At 35.5% G+C, this 17261-nt stretch overlaps 1 protein-coding gene across 4 annotated transcripts in view; it reads right to left on the bottom strand.

Annotated features, from left to right (window-relative positions):
• Nucleotides 1-17261, bottom strand: part of LOC117968773 (TBC1 domain family member 22A-like) — a 195755-nt gene that overhangs the window by 104047 nt on the left and 74447 nt on the right. For all 4 annotated transcript variants that reach the window (XM_058986100.1, XM_058986101.1, XM_058986098.1 and 1 more), the window contains one exon: nt 4436-4542. In XM_058986100.1, the coding sequence (XP_058842083.1) occupies nt 4436-4542 (107 nt within the window). The remainder of the gene's footprint in view (nt 1-4435; nt 4543-17261) is intronic.

Below are 17261 nucleotides of genomic sequence, written 5' to 3'. Positions count from 1 at the left end.
ACAGTGGCAAAACCATAATTGTCACAGCTACTTCCAGTACCACAAACATATAGACCTTTTGGAATTCCATCATACCAGTGGAATTTCACAGCGTCACATCATCTAGCCCAAACAGCTGTCAGGTCATTGTAGCCATGGTGACCCAGTAAATCTCAGTGAAAGAATAGGCAGTATAATATCCAGTTTTAGATCCCCCTTTGCACTTGAAGTACAGTTTTAGCTGCAGTCAGCTGTAAAGATATTTCCAGTTAGTTAATCTGTTAAACTCAAAGCCTTTACTGCCAGTGAATAATGGACCACACAGCACAAGGAAAAATACACACACACACATAAACTATATTATGTTTTTCTGACAATGGTGGGTACATTTTAAATTAGTATATTTTATAGTTTTAATTTAACCAAATAAGAATCACTCCATGCAAAGAAAAGTGACCCTGATTTATAAAGCTGCAACTTTTTATAAAAGGAACGGGAAAGGTTACTAGTAAGAAATAACTTGAACAATGGTTTATTCCAACAATTGTATCTTACCACTGTGTTTTTGTGACTGTATTTTCCTTTCACATAAACTTCATCAAAATGGATCCTGGAGTTAGCAACATCGACAATTAGAGAAACAATGTAATAACCTTGCATAACAAACAACACCTGTTCTGAACGAACAAATCGAGGCTGGGCCTTTAGATCACACCTCACATAATGACAAAAGCAATGCAACGGAGTATACGCTAGAAAATTAAGCTGAAGTAACCATTAAAAGTAATGACTGATATCACACTGGCAAGTTAAGTCTATGTAACCTTTAAAAGAGATTACATTTGTCAAGCTTGAACCGTGTATTAAATAAGCAGAAAGGACTCCCTACCAAGATGAGATAGACTGGAAAAGAGAGAAGCCTATGCTTTTACTGTATGCAGTGTACCACTCTCACAGCAGGCCTAACAAAGGGTTTGAAGAAACAATTTGTAGGAAGAAAAGAAAGAAAACAAATTATATTTTATTCTATTTAAGGCTCTCAATTAACAAGATGGTGTGTTGCTCTAATAGTTGAAACATCAAGTTCCATCTTTATTTAGGTTTTCAAGACCATCAATTTAATTTAACTGTCCGTCAATGTACAGTATCTCTTCTGAAGACTATATAAGAATAAAGTTGATGATCTTACGAGTCAGGCATCGTGCCATAGTTCTCCTACTTTAAAGGACAAGGTTCTAAATAACTATGTCTATTGATGCAAGTACTGATAAGCTTAAAAAGTACTAATAAGCGAGTAAGAATTACTCTTGGTTATATCAAACCTGGTAATCCATTACAGAAAAGCATACCTGTTTGTTTCTCTTTAGAATAATTTAGAGAAAAGCTACACCTGTAACTTTGTGATTGATGTATACAATACCCCCCCCCCCCCAATTAACACTAGGCTGTTATCCTGCTATACGCATGTATTTTACATAATAAGGCGATACACAAATAAATGGTTCTGCCAACCTCTTGAAAAACACAGTAACCAAGCGACCCATCGTCTGCTCTAAAAAAAGAAGCCAAGTTTAGTATATTTCAGCAGTGACACATCTGAATTGGTAACACAAATCAAGCCTATGTAATAACAAAAACCTGTAAGGGAAAGAAACACAGCACTAAAAAACCTAGGCTGGCAGGGAAACAAATTCCCTAATGATCTCGATAGATAGAATCTATATATTTCAATTATACCATTACAAATCAATTGTCACTAGGCTTTGAACTCTGAACTACTAATCTTGTCTGACATTAATACATATTGTAGATATACCTGTGGTGGCACCACACTTAGTATTTTACTGCCTATCCCTAGTTAATACAAATATTTTTAAAAGAAAAGGGATGACAGGGGCACAAACTGTCAACAGAAGGACCTAACTGATCCTCAGGAGTAACTGTAAAAAATGTATAACATATCTCCAGTGAAGAGAATAGCCTTAAGTACTGGGTAAACAATGATAAATGTTGAATCTGTGGATTATTTTCTTACCGTTTAAACACTTTGTGTTGTTTATGCCACTTAAAACATTTCTTCCTAATGGTTTTCGCTCTTTTGTTATGCTTAGTTCAAACAGTTAAAATGTTTATCTCTCACACTGAGATAATGTTGTCGTGAGTTCTTTGGGGTTTGAGTTTGAAATCCCACTTACACAGACAACATTTTCTGTTGTAAGTGAAGATAGTAGTGAGGACTATGTTTTATATATAGGACATGAAAATGGCTTTGCAAAATAAAAATGCAAAAAACAATGGAATATGAACCAGCAGTTACTGAATGTTTTGCCGAAGCTAAAACAGATGAAGATCAAAATTTTATTGCCAGCAATTGTTTTTGAGAATGCAAAAAGTAAGCTTGTTAGAACAATGGTTAAAACGAAAGAAATGCAATGACTGAGTTTACATCTAACCTCCTTGTAATTGCTGGGGATTTACTAAGTGATGATGAAATTGCTGTTGTTCCTGAATCTGTCCAGAAGAAATGTGTAATAAAAATTAGAAGGTGGGATGTTTATGTGGAAGTGAATTTGCTGTATTATTGAATTGTTTTTTGTCACACTTGAAAAAAATTATTGTATTTCTTGCTCTTATTGTATGACTTGTATTGTAACACTTGAATGCATTTGTATTTGCTTGCAATTGTAAGTCGCCCTGGATAAGGGCGTCTTCTAAGAAATAAATAATAATAATAATAATAATAATTATGATTTTTTTTTTTGTATTATGTTAATGTATCATTTTATTACTTTTCTTTAACAATATGAAATGCTAAACTGAAAACCCAAGCCCTTTTCTATGTGTTATGTTTGAAATGTGTAATCCTATAATTAACTAATTGTTGAAATGATTGTTGTATAATAAAATGGTATTCACTTTTCTGTTGAATTGTTCTGTCCCCGAGGAAGCAATTCATCGTCAGACGGGAAATTACGCGCCCGCATAATTTTACGCATAAAACGTATCACCACACATAGGCACATAATATTAAATAATATCGCTGTTAACAGAGAATAGAGAAAAATGTTGGATCACACTGAGGATAAATGGAACATTGATCGATTTTGCCAGAAAACGGCATGACAAAGGTCCCACGTTGCAAATATATCAGCAGAAGAGAGAATAATAGATTTTCTTTGTTTTGCTTTGTACACTGTGAAGGTGGCACCTGATGCAATCCAGATCCCATCATCCTCCTGCTCACATATGTAACTGAGATAGATTTACCAGTGAGCAGGAGGATGATGGGAAATGTAGTTTTGAGAGGTCTATATGGGTACATGTGAAGCCATCTTGAGGCAGGGAATGCAATTTAAAAGTTTAAAAAAGTGGTTAACATGTTAAAAAAAACTATTTAAGGAGCTCCCGAGTGGCGCATCCAGTAAGAGCACTTGCGTAGAGTGCCGGATGCGCCCTATAGTCTGGACGTCGCGAGTTCGAGTCCAGGCTATTCCTTTGCCAACTGAGGACGGGAGCTCCCAGGGGCCGAGCGTCGCCCGGGGGAGGGAGGGTTAGGTCGGCAAGGGGGTCCACGACTCACCCCTCTCCAGCGACCCCTGTAGTCTGGCCGGGCGCCTGCGGGCTTGCCTGTAAGCTGCCCGAGAGCTGCGTTGTCCTCCGACGCTGTAGCTCTTGGGTGGCTGCATGGTGAGTCCGCAGTGTGAAAAAAAGCGGTCGGCTGACGGCACATGCTTCGGAGGACAGTGTGTGTTCATCTTCGCCCTCCCGAGTCAGCGCAGGAGTGGTAGCGGTGAGCTGAGCATAATAAAATAATTGGCCATTCCAAATTGGGAGAAAATAATAAAAATAATTGGCAACGACTAAATTTATAAAAAAAATAAAAATAAAAAAAAAAAATAATTAAAACAATACACACACCATACATAAACAGTTGTAGCAACACATGGGAGCATGTAACACAATAAAATAAAAAGGTCCTTATGTACCCTTTAAGAAATTGACATGCACATCATAAGAGAATTCCCAGGGTTCTTTGATCAAAACATTTTAAATATAATAGTGCATTCTTTTATCTCAGCTAGCCACCAACCTTGCAATATTGTCTACAGATCTCTAGGGTATTATACATCATGGATACCAAAACACCACTTTTGCTTTTATAGCCTTCAATCAATTAAATATAGGGAGAAAAACTGTGTCCAACTTGTACCAGTCTATAGTGTGTGCTTACAACTGAGCCTCATGGGTAAAGAACCCATGTTTCATTTTGAAGAAAGTGAGCATATTTATCAAACCTTTTATTCCAGGATACCAAGCGATGGCAGATTTCTGCTCAGGGACTAGATAACTCTCTATTTCTGCACATGCATTATTTTTTTGATGTGCCTGAGGTAGTTCAAAGCCATGAAATTAATCAGTTATCCCCAATGGTTGAAGACAGGAGGAATCAATTTACCTGAATGCCATCAAGCAACTTGCTCATGCACCAGAAACTGTCAGCTTCAATGTTCCGCAGCACTTCTTCAGGCAGACTGGAAACATCAAAATTTTCCACCTCTTCCTCTGTGTGAAAGAAACCACAAAAAAAGAGACAAATCAATGAACTGTGTAAAATAGCAGAACCAGGGTTAACAGAGTAATTGACTAAATAGAAAAAAAAAAGTTTCTTTTTGGTTTGTGACATCAGAAACTTTTTTTTTTTTTTTTTTAATACACACAAAACTAAATATGTCTATGCTTATATTTACCAATGTATCCATGTCAGCTAATCAATCATTCTACAAACACAAAAAATATTTAAAAGTATTTATCTTCCAAAGATTTTACATACTGATAAATGTAGACCAACAAGACAGGTACTGTAGAGATATTTTCATAAATTATACTGATTGCACCATTATATGTCCTTTACTATAAGAGCCCCCGCAGTTTTAATGTAGTTATCTTTCCTCAACCCAAATACTTATCTGCAATGTTCAAATGTTCCTGGGTTAGTAAGCCTCCAGACAGAACAGCATGATTTAAAACAACAGCTCATCTTTTGAATATGCCTGGCACATATCCAGACTACGAAATCACCACTGACATTCTTTAAAATGCAAAAGTACGCAATTTTTCTGTAAAAAATACTGTAGGCAGTAACGCAGGCATATCTATGTCGTGAATATAGGTTATCAAAAAGCACTCTTTTTTGGCTTGTTCAGCAACCATGCAGCAAAGCAAAACTGATTTAAAAAAAAAACAAAACAAACAAAAAAAAAAAAAAACCTTGAGGATCTGATGAACTTTTCATGTCGGGTTGATTTGGAATAAAGGATCAGTTTGGGAGATTCAATCAACAAGGTAGTGAGTCAAATACTTTCAGCTCCTTATTGTATAATCTTGGGACATGCACCAGGTTGTTGTGAAAAAAAGTAAAACTATAATTTCAAGACCAATTTAAGATAAATGTTTATCTTTTAATTAAATATTTATAAAAACAATAAAACTCGATTATACTTCCAGGTTTCATCACAAAATATGTATATATTTTACATATGAAATAAGAAGGGCGTATTTTATATATTTATATATATATATATATATATATATATATATATATATATATATATATATATATAGTTTTCATGGTCTCCTTGGCAACATAAATTGAAACCCTGCAAACAAAGCTTTATTTCTGAAGCTTTCAGTGGTACTGTAAAAGGTATTTAGGGAGTCTAACTAGAAAGTACAGCTCAGCAGTTATGAAGAGGAGATGCCTGGGTTGCTAATTATCACGGATCTGTTTCTTCATCTTTTGTTTCCTGCATGATTACCATTTAAAACGCCTTTAAAAGAGAATACAAAATGTTGCATGGCCATAACAAAAGATTAACAATGTACTTGCAATTTTGTGTAAACTGACTGACATCTTCCATCTCACTGTGTTTTTCTTTTTTTTGTGTTAAAGATAGTGATTATATATGGTAGGTTAGTGAATTATGTAGCTTGTTTTTATTAAATAAACAATATAGAAGGAAATCAAACATCAAACTTGTTGACACACAGTACAAAGTTGTGCATATCCTTAATAGTCTAGATTCTGTAGACTTATTATATTGAAATCATACAGGTCACTGTCAGTTAAATTCAATGGGGTCCTGCAGCATACTGTATACCAAGTATTTATTTTGTAAGATATAGGACTTGAAATTCCTGTAAGCTAATTCCACTGCCATATAGCTAATATGCATTATGCCAATACAAATGAAATACCTTTTTTTACATAAATAAAACAAACATATTTAATATTTATAGGTTCCCTCAATAAACTAAGCCCCACAAGCTAATTAAATAAAATTGTAATTAATGCTGGAACATTAACTAATAACATTCCAATTAAGTACCAGGACACTGGTAATGAAAGGAAAATATGCATGGTAATGCATGGTAATGCATGGTAACTTGCAAACATGACAAACCTGTCAGCTGGGTATAATAAAAAGCAAGGTTGTTGGTCACAGCAGGCACAGCGTGTCTGTGTTAATATCTGTAAAAAAACACTGCTCAAATCCCAATTATAATGTCTCACTGCACCGTGCCTCATTTCCCCAGTTTCCCACAGATAATAACATCAAACTATCCTTGGAATCATAAAAGAAAACAAGAATGTTGCCTGTGGAAAAGGTGCTGTGAAAGACAGAAGGTAACATGCTGATATAAGACACTCTCACTGCAGTCAATGCTATTAGCTGCTGTTTACTCCATCCAAGGCTATTAACTCAACGCTACATAACTCCTCTCTGGGTAAAATCAGCAAGTCCTCTGGGGATCTCTAACTAGAGGCAGACACTACAGGCAGCAGCAGAATAAAATAGGAAAGGTATTAATTAGCAGTCCAAGCTAGCGGTGTGACAAATGTCATACATATATTCCCGAAGTCGGCAGATTTAATTTCATGCATGGAAAAAAGAAATGTGGTAAAAAGCACTATTTATTTCTTCAGTTGACAGATACCATGTGATATACTGCTCATTAAGAAAAGTTAATTCCCACAAAAGTATGCACATGCACTTCTGATTCATTTGTATAGCATTATTGTGAGACCTATATACATACAAGTATTAAAGACATTTTACCATAGGGTTGTAGTCAACCAATACAGCTGCACTATTTCCCTATTCTTTGGTAACATTTCTAAAATGAAATTGTATAATTATGTATCTTGTATATTTCCACAACAGGTTTATATTTCTTATGTGTTCAGAATACAAAAAAATAAATTAAAAAATAAGTACAAAATGTAGTAGGCCTATTTCATAGCTTGGGCAAATGGACAAAAAATAAATGAAAAAATCTAGTAGGATATGCATTATCTGAAACACTGTCTAACAGAAGGTAATATCTTACCTCCCAAAAGATCTTGACATTTTGTTTCTTTCTGATATAATACTCAAAGCATTTCTTACACAGATATGGATTGTCAGGCTTTCTTAAATAAGTGTCTAAAAGAGTAAATCAGAAAACACAATTTCATAGAATGAATTTTACCAGGTCCATCCATCTATGCAGTTAGCTGCAATGACAATCGTGTTCAGCTGTATGTCTAAAAACATTACGTCTGAGTTATTTGGTGTTCGGCACATGGCAATAACAGTAATAAAGAACTTCAAAAAAAGACCAAATTGCACCCAACAACTGCTGAATACAAAAAACGTTATCCACTGAACAATACATCTCAGACACAAAAAACAATACACCTGTATTGCTGGTAACATATTACCAGTACTATATAACTTCCAAAAATACTGTATGATTTAAAGATTAATAGGGTGCTACAATTCAAGTTGCTTAAATAAGGGTAAAATATTGAGGTTCTCTAACACAGTGTCTCTCAACCGGTGAGGTGCGCTCCCCTGGGGGGAAGGGTGCATGTTAAACTTTCTAGGGGGACACCGTGAGCGTTCTAATAAAATTATATATATATATATATATATACACATACATACATACAGACAGACGTGCTCAAATTTGTTGGTACCCCTCCACAAAAAACGAAGAATGCACAATTTTCTCTGAAATAACTTGAAACTGACAAAAGTAATTGGCATCCACCATTGTTTATTCCATATTTAATAGAAATCAGACTTTGCTTTTGATTTTTTATTCAACATAATATTGTAAATAAGAAAACAAATGAATGAAAATGGCATGGACAAAAATGATGGGACCGCTAACTTAATATTTTGTTGCACAACCTTTAGAGGCAATCACTGCAATCAAACATTTTCTGTAGCTCTCAATAAGACTTCTGCACCTGTTAACAGGTAGTTTGGCCCACTCTTCCTGAGCAAACTGCTCCAGCTGTCTCGGGTTTGATGGGTGCCTTCTCCAGACTGCAAGTTTCAGCTCTTTCCATAGATGTTCGATAGGATTCAGATCAGGACTCATAGAAGGCCACTTCAGAATAGTCCAATGTTTTTTTCTTATCCATTCTTGGGTACTTTTAGCTGTGTGTTTTGGGTCATTATCCTGTTGGAGGACCCATGACCTGCGACTGAGACAGAACTTTCTGACACTGGGCAGTACGTTTCGCTCCAGAATGCCTTGATAGTCTTGAGATTTCATATATATACATAAGTCGAATTGTGAGTTTTACAAACTCATAAAAAAAAGGCACTCAATAAACCAGAGACCCAATCATGGGTGATTTTGTGATTAAGAATCAGTGACAGTTCTGTTTTCACCACGTGCTGTTTTTCAGTACATAAAATGGATTTGTGGTGCGTGAAAAATAATTCTGGGGCGATTTAAAAAAGGTTGAGAACACCTGTTCTAACAGATTAAATGACATAGGTTCTAACATATAATATATATTCCCTAAAACAATTAATCCCCACCCTCCAGACCTCCTTATCTTATTATCATCATCTGTTCAAATGGCCTGCAATCTGGAATCCAAAACAGAGCACCAACAATGAAATGCTGTGTACACTGGCTTTATGTACTGTGTATATTTTGTGTGTAATGCAGCAGATCTTCTTTCAGGTTGGGGATTATATAGAAAACATAATTTAGGCAACTCTCTACCCTATACCTTTTTCAATCTAATCTGCATTAAGAGCACAAGAATATCTCATTGTCATCCTTAATATTAGATTTTCTGTTTAAGTCTGTACTGTATTTCTAAAGCAAATCTAAATTATCTACTTACCTTTACTGTTCAGTATGCATTCATTAGATTCTCTAAAGACATTATTATGCCCAAAAAAGTCTTCTTGGGCAAAATAACACATTCAGTATACCTGGAGTTCATGGAAACACAAGGGAGTTACTTATTTGAGATGTGTGGATAGGTTTAATGACAATTTCTCTAATTAATGAAAACCCAGCAGGATGGAAGAATCAGGTGTTTACTGGTAAATGCAACACAGCAGGTGGTTAGACCAACAGTTGCTGTATGCTTCAAACACATTCAGTAAAGGTGTTTTTCCTGTAGGTCTATCTAAATCCCAGCAGCTCTGTCCCTATATCTATTAACTTGTTAACATAAGTGGGGAAGCATACAAAGTAGAAACAGAGGACATGCGGAAAACAGACAAACAGATTGGAGAAGGGAAACACAAAATAAATAACTAAATAAAACAAAAACCAATCCAAAGGGGAAAAAAGTTGGGTATTTTCTTTTTTTTTTTTTTTTTTTTAAATAAGAACAAAAACAAAAAGCGAGGAAAAGCAAAACGATTATACTGAGTTTACCCAAGCAAACACATGAGAAATTTGGAAAATGAATCTGGAAAGATGTCTGGTTGTATGGGGAAGGGACACTGACTTTGGCACCAAAAAGGATCATATCTCAATGATCTCTGGGTAAGTGATTGGTTTGTTTCTCCTGACCCAAGCAACACGGAAACATGAGTTCACTGTATGTGTGGAGTTCGTCATTCAGTGTAAGAATGTACTGTATGTAAAGCGTTGTCCCAATGTTTTCTTCCAACACAGTACACAGGAAGTGCAACAAACCTCAGGTAGCATGAAACCTCACATTCAGGGCTGCTGCATGATTGGTAAGATAAAAGTGTGTCCTCAGTGGATAGGCTACATTATCCTATATATTTTAGGCACATCTCTCCAATATTACACATCTAAGAAAAATATGAGCAATTTCCTGTGTGCAGCAGAAGTAAACTTCTAGTGTTTTAGCAAATTAAATGTATTTCAACCCACTGAAAATGAAAAATAAAGTCTGGAAAACAGAAATATCAAAGACTAAACATTAAGCATGTGGTTATTATACTAATGAGGTAAGAAAATGTTTTTTAAAGGCTTGGTTATTACAATAAAGGTAAAACAAACAACTTTGAAAGGCATTTTGAAACACACACACAATACAAAGAACACTTTGATCTGAAGCAGCTGGAACCAAGCCTGCATTTCTAAAGCATATAATATCAATATCAGTATCAATGATGCCTGTTTCCTGTAAATATACATTCTAACATTATCTCAAATTTGTGTATAAAGTATTAGTAATTAGAAAGCATATAATGTGCAAGCTTGGCAATTATATATGGTATAAAATGCTTAAATCTAGGCAACAATTACTTTATTCATATGTTTATTTGTTATATTTTAAATATATTTTTTTGCAAGCACTTGTTTTTTTTTTGTTTTTTTTTTAAGTTTAGTCGTTGCCAATTAGTTTTTATTATTTTCTCCCCAATTTGAAATGCCCAATTATTTTTTAGGCTCAGCTCACCGCTACCACCTCTGCGCTGACTCGGGAGGGGCGAAGATGAACACACACTGTCCTCCGAAGCGTGTGCCGTCAGCCGCCCGCTTCTTTACACTCTGCAGACTCACCGTGCAGCCGCCTCAGAGCTACAGCGTCGGAGGACAACGCAGCTCTGGGCAGCTTACAGGCAAGCCCGCAGGCACCCGGCCAGACTACAGGGGTCGCTGGTGCGCGGTGAGCCGAGGACACCCTGGCCGACCTAACCCTCCCTCCCCCCGGACGACGCTCGGCCAATTGAGCGCCGCCCCCTGGAGCTCCCGTCCACGGTCGGCTGTGGAATAGCCTGGACTCGAACCGGCGACATCCAGGCTATAGAGCGCATCCCACACTCTAGCGAGTGCTTTTACTGGATGCGCCACTGGAGCCCACAAGCACTTGTTTTTGGACCTACTTGAAAGGTTTTGGAAATTAAGTTTAAAAGGTGAGATGGAACCAAGCTGGTCAACCCCCAAAACTGCCAAGACATTTTTCAGCCTTATCACTAAAGCTTTGTTTTCTTATACTATTCTGTTTTTTTTATCTTATATAGTGGGTCATTTTATAATCTCTCGAAGACTTTAAGGAATTTGTTGTTGTAAAATGACCACGCAGCTAGGTGGATGTGCACCTAGCAACGCAGTGATTTTACAATAACTCACACGTGCCTCTCTTTGTTGCTTAATTGTCAAAACATATAACACATGCAGTGTCTGTGGCTTATTAATAAAGGGATATTTCACAGTGTTAGTGAACTTATAAAATATTGTATAACCTCAATCATTGTCCTAGAAACAGTTAATTAACCATGTGATAAAAAGTAAAACCCCAATTTTTCATGAACATACTGAAGGCAGGTATTACTTGCACATATTCTTGTTGGTTGAGGTTTTTTTTTTTTTGTATCATGAAGCTGCTGTAAAATACCATCCATGAGAGGAAACAGCTTTCATTCCTTCCATTTCAGATTCCATCTACTATCCCACTTTGTCTCACAAACACACATAGGTCATAGAAATCTGATACAGACTATCCTATTAGCTCTGCATCCTCTGTACCACCACCCTGTTGAGAATGTTCCAAATTGATTATCTTTCACTTGAGCTGCTATAAGCTGCATAACAGGAGGGATATTGCATTGCATTTGATGGCCTATGCGATTGAAACTCCAAATCCACAGTTTGAACACATATTGCAAAACAAAACACTATGAAGTCGTCTTGAGGTCGACTGCATTCATATTTTGTTTCTGAGAAATACAACTTGATGCACTAGAATTCTAGACAGATACAAATTATTTTTGAGGTAATATAGGGTTTGGACACAAAATTCTAAACACACATGTTACTGTGCACAGCTCACTCTATTAGTAAATGGTCTGTCCTTCACAGAACTGATTTATTTGTTGAGCAAATCAAGTCAGATTCAGTCATCTGTGAAATCTGACAGAATAAATAATATCCCAAATATTTTACGATTTATTTTATGGAATGTGAGTATTTAACATGATTGCGGGTTTGGGGAATATATAAAAATCAGTAGAACAGTTACAAGTTACACCAGGGAGTTGAAATAGAAATCAGTTATTACTCTTCCAGGTACTATAGCAGTCTGCTAAATCCAGTTTCATTTTACAGAAACATTTAAAGAAAACAATTACATTTTTTATCATTTAGACTATTTGAGCTTGAACTAGAAAATTATTCCCTTTTATCTTGAAAAAACAGTTTTGTGAAAGCAGATAGCTTACTGCTGAAACAGGCCTGATTCCTAAGATTGTGATTTCTGATATTAGCCTGTACAATACTTAAAATGCCTTTTGATAATTACACTTACAAAAATCAGTAAAAACCCATTTGCATAAAAAATGCGCAGACCGCAGTAAATGAAATAATACTGCAGTTTGTTTTTACATCTGCTATAACCATGCATTTCAAGGTCGGATGGTTCGGATTAGCCATACTCTTCTGTATATTGAAGACAATTCAAAATCTGGATATAGATTTTCCACGTTCTCTTATCAAGTTGTGATGAAATTGCCTCATCATTAAAGTAAAATACCCCAGCATAAAGGATGATTATTTAAACGAAAATAACAAACATTTTTAATTACCGAACATGTGCTTATAGCATCGGTTATTGAAGCATGCTTGATCATTACATAACAGTGAGAATGGGATCTAGTGTGTCGTGTTACAAAAACTGAACACAATAAATTAATTTTAAGAATCTAACACACACACACCTATTTACATTTTATTGAAGATGAAGATGAAGAGGAGTGCGAGTAATTCATCGAAACGTGTTAGCTATAATTTGTTTTTCAAATTTGGCGGGTTTCCCATGGACTCACACCAAAGAAAAAGATAACATATGTCAAGCATCATCATTTAAAACATCCAAAAGTGCACAAGAAGAATAAAAGCAGTATTTTAACTTTTTTTTTTTTTTACTGTCATTCCATTTCATTTTAGTCTTTTGGGAACTGCAAGTCTGAAAACTTTCAAGTGTATTAAATAAAATATGATTCCTTCATATGAAAAGCCATTAAGAGGCAAAGACAAAGTTTTAATGTTGTGAAATATGAGAAGAAAATCAGTTCATCAAGGCATTAATTTGTGGTAATTTGCTGTCACTGGGATACCATTAGAGTTAATGGCATACTTACAAGTGATTATGACAGTTGCCAACACAGCGTTCTGCAGGAGGTCAGAAACTGTTTTTGTTATTATTATATCTACAAACAAGTTAGATAACATGACTGTGGCCTACTGACAAGATTGCGCTGTTTATCAGAATTTTGTTTTAATTGTTATAAATTACATTAGGTCAAGCATATTATATTTTAATATGCAAAATTAACAGCATAATTTCATTTCCCATAAATCTAAACTGAAATTCAATTTATGGCTTTTTATAGCAGAGTAATTAACGAATGCCCAAAATATTTAATAACTATGATTAGTCAAGAAAAAAATGTAGACTACTTTGACAGGCCAAATTAATTTCAAGATATCTATCATTTCAGATTTTTTACAGTGCAGGACTCATAAGACATTTAGGTCATATCCAATAATATCCAATACCAAAAACAGCAGAAGGTACATGCTATGAGTTGCTAATTCATTATATAACCAGAATGTGTAGACCAGAATGTTTCTATTGCTGTTTTTCTTAAAAAGCACAAATCTATTTCCTGAGACAAAATGGAAGAATTACTGGCTGGGAAATCTTTGACACTGTATTTTAAACAAGACATTTATGAACAAAAACAAAGCATCCTTTGTGGCATGAGCTTGAGCATTAACCCTTTACTGCCCAGGGTACGTTCCCATACCTATTTTATGCCTATTTTCCATGTCAAATGTATTGGACACTGGGCAGCAACCACCCCCTACTCCAATGTGTGTACTATTCATCACCACAGCACATGTATTAATAGGGGTGGGGTATCGCTTTCTGATTATGACATAACTGTTGTATCTTACCATGTCGGTAACAGTGCATTTCTCTCAGCACAATTGCCAAGCAATAATAAAGCATTACTACCTCGAAACATGCCTTTCGTTCCATACCCTTCACACCTGTTATCACACTTTTTGGTCAAATACATTGGTCATGTGTACCTATCGATTTCGATTTGCATTTAGCTAAAAGTACAATTAAGACATAACTATATGATTTTTCCAATATGATTTAATGAGTGGGCACTATAATCCCAAGGTGTAGCCCATTGTAACTACATATGCATGTTCGTGGGTATATTGTTAACTACAGAAAACAGATCATATTGGAATGCAGGTTAAGGTCACCCAACATGTTATACCCATGATGTTAAACATTTTAAATATAAACATTTTTTGCTGGTGGTGGCAGAGGCCTCTGGTTCAGAAACTTGTAAAAACAACCCTTCAGACAGAAGTCTAATTAGTCTGTATCAACATTTCAAATTTTTAATTTTTATATCAGCAAAGCTTCAAGAAAGTATCTGAACAAAGAATAAAATCAATTGCTGGCACTGCTGCCATTAAGTTGAAAATTATGACTTGCATGGATGCTTTCCATTAAAAATGCACAAATCAAATACAGTAGCAGCGTATTCTGTAATTGTGCCCCAAATATTTTCTTCAATAAAGTACAAATGCCACAAGCCTTCAAAACTTTTACACAAAAGTCCCCCCCCCCCCCCCCCCACCACAAAACCCAAAACCCATGAAGCTTAAAAGGAGATTTATAAATCATTCATGAAAAATATCAGCAAAAAAAATCCTGTGAAGACGACAGCAATGAACAGAATTTATTTCAAGCAACTCATCGATAATCTAAAGTCGGAAACATAGGCAGTAAGTGTTTAAACCAGTCAAGTAGCATCTTCCTTTAGGTAAGAAAAACAGAACAACTTCTGTTTTTCTTACCTAAAGGAAGTTCAGCTAACAACTGCAAAACCTGAATGACAAAAAAAATAAAAAAAATAAAATAAAAAATAGGGGCCAAAAACAACAAAATCCACTTAACATTCTATGGTATAGGTTACCATAGAAAACATATGTATAAGATGCAATCTTCAAATAAGCAAATGGTACTAGTTGTCTAGAGCTTGATAGTACTAAACCTTTTGAAATAATAGTTTTACCATATCCAGTAATCCGATTTCCATACTATGGACGTAACCTGTCAACGTACACCATGCCATACAATCTCAGCCTGCCAGAGATTATTATAGTTTACCCTAATACACATACCCTTTCGATTTATCTAAACAAATAGATTGATGGTATTATACCCTCTCTATATACTTGACATACATTAATTGGCAATATGATAACACGCAAGCCTACAGCTCTGAATGGATCACTGGTCTTTCATTCTAACAACCCTTTCTCACTCATGTATGGAGAGTAGACGTGTTACTTAATTTGTCATTCAAATATGCTTTTTATTACCCTTGATTCTGTATTCTAATCACATAATTATAGCAGTCAAATAACCGCATTAAGCTTGACTGCTCTGATTTGAATTTTACCACTTCCTACGCTGTTTAGAGACTTAGAATTTTAGCAACCAGATATGTTAAATTGTGATAAGAAAACTGTGTTGTTGCAATTTAGCCCTTTGAAATCAGTACAGCAAAGTTCCTTAAGTCATTACATCGCGTGTTTATTGTTAACCAATATTGATATCTTTCACAAACAAGAACTGTAAGTTGTAGGTGTCCCTTCCTGCATACTAACCAAAGTTGTATCGTACTAACTCCCTTACAAAAATGAAAAGTTTGCCGCAAATCTGAGGTTAATTTGCAGCAAACTAAATAATTAGCCAGAAATGTTTGCCAGAAGTTTGCAGCTGTTTGCCACTAGTGGCTAACCTTTAGCAAACGTCTGGCAGACAGTTTGCCAGAAGTTTTTTTCTGGTTAACATAATGATTTTATGAGAAAATATATGTGGTACTGATTGTATTTATTATTAATAATAATAATAATAATAATAATAATAATAATTTACAGAATCCTATTGTGGAAGACAAAACATTTGTGAATACAATAAATATCTATAAATATCTTATGAAAAACCAATGTAATTACATTAGCTAAATTATTTATCTCCTTACTAAATATACAATTTTAATTGATAACATATCCACATCTCTTCCATAGAAGGTGTAAGTAATTGAGCTAAATGGGATACGTAGTAATAAATAGAGCTGTTTTTGAATTTGATCACATCTCGCGTGATTAAGCGCATACGCAGCGTGTATAAAGTATTATTCCTGGTTTGCAGTGACCCCCACTAGAAAAAAAAACAATTCATGCAGTTTACGTGCGAGTCAACATGGCAGGTGTTTTTTTTTGTTCTCTTTGTGAAAATGTGTTTTAATAAAGTGAATACACATTCATTGAGTGGGTGATATGCATGTAGAGGGAGGGGGATTGCGTAGCGGCGCGGTGGAGGGGGGTGGGGAATTGCAGAGCTTTGCATCTCCGGTTAGTGAAAAACTGTGTGAGGTTTGCATCGCAACTGAAAAAAAGCAAGCCACAGATGCTTAAATGCAGTGGTAGTCGTGACAGTAAAATACTGTTCTGTAATGTCATTTCAATACAAAGGCCATTACACATAACACCGCACAGCAGTTAAACTAAGCACCCTCACGAGATGATAGCTTCTCAAGTATACTGAAGTAAAATAGGATTCTGCAGCCTTGAGTAAACATAATCGTGATCATATAACAAGTTGCTTAACCACAAGGACTTGTTTTGATTGTTTTGATGTATTGTCCTCAGTGATTGAGCACCACTGACATTTGTATACTGTTTACTGCTGATGCGCTGAGGCACTTTTGTTAATTCAGGGCATGAAGTTAAGGTCATGAAGGGCAAGGCAATGTTGCCTTTGTTAGTGTGAAAATTCAGGGGCACCATGGCAGTTCTATGGGGCAAAAAGGCAAAACATAAATCCAACCCGAGAGCACCAAGGCAATTTCATACTCATTCATAAAACAACAAAAAAGAAAGACAGAGCCTATTGTGTTGATGAA

The sequence above is a fragment of the Acipenser ruthenus genome, chromosome 14 (genome assembly GCF_902713425.1).
Source record: "Acipenser ruthenus chromosome 14, fAciRut3.2 maternal haplotype, whole genome shotgun sequence".
Taxonomy (NCBI): Eukaryota; Metazoa; Chordata; class Actinopteri; order Acipenseriformes; family Acipenseridae; genus Acipenser; species Acipenser ruthenus.
Note: the sequence above shows the minus strand (reverse complement) of the source record. Positions and strands in the feature narration are given on the sequence as shown.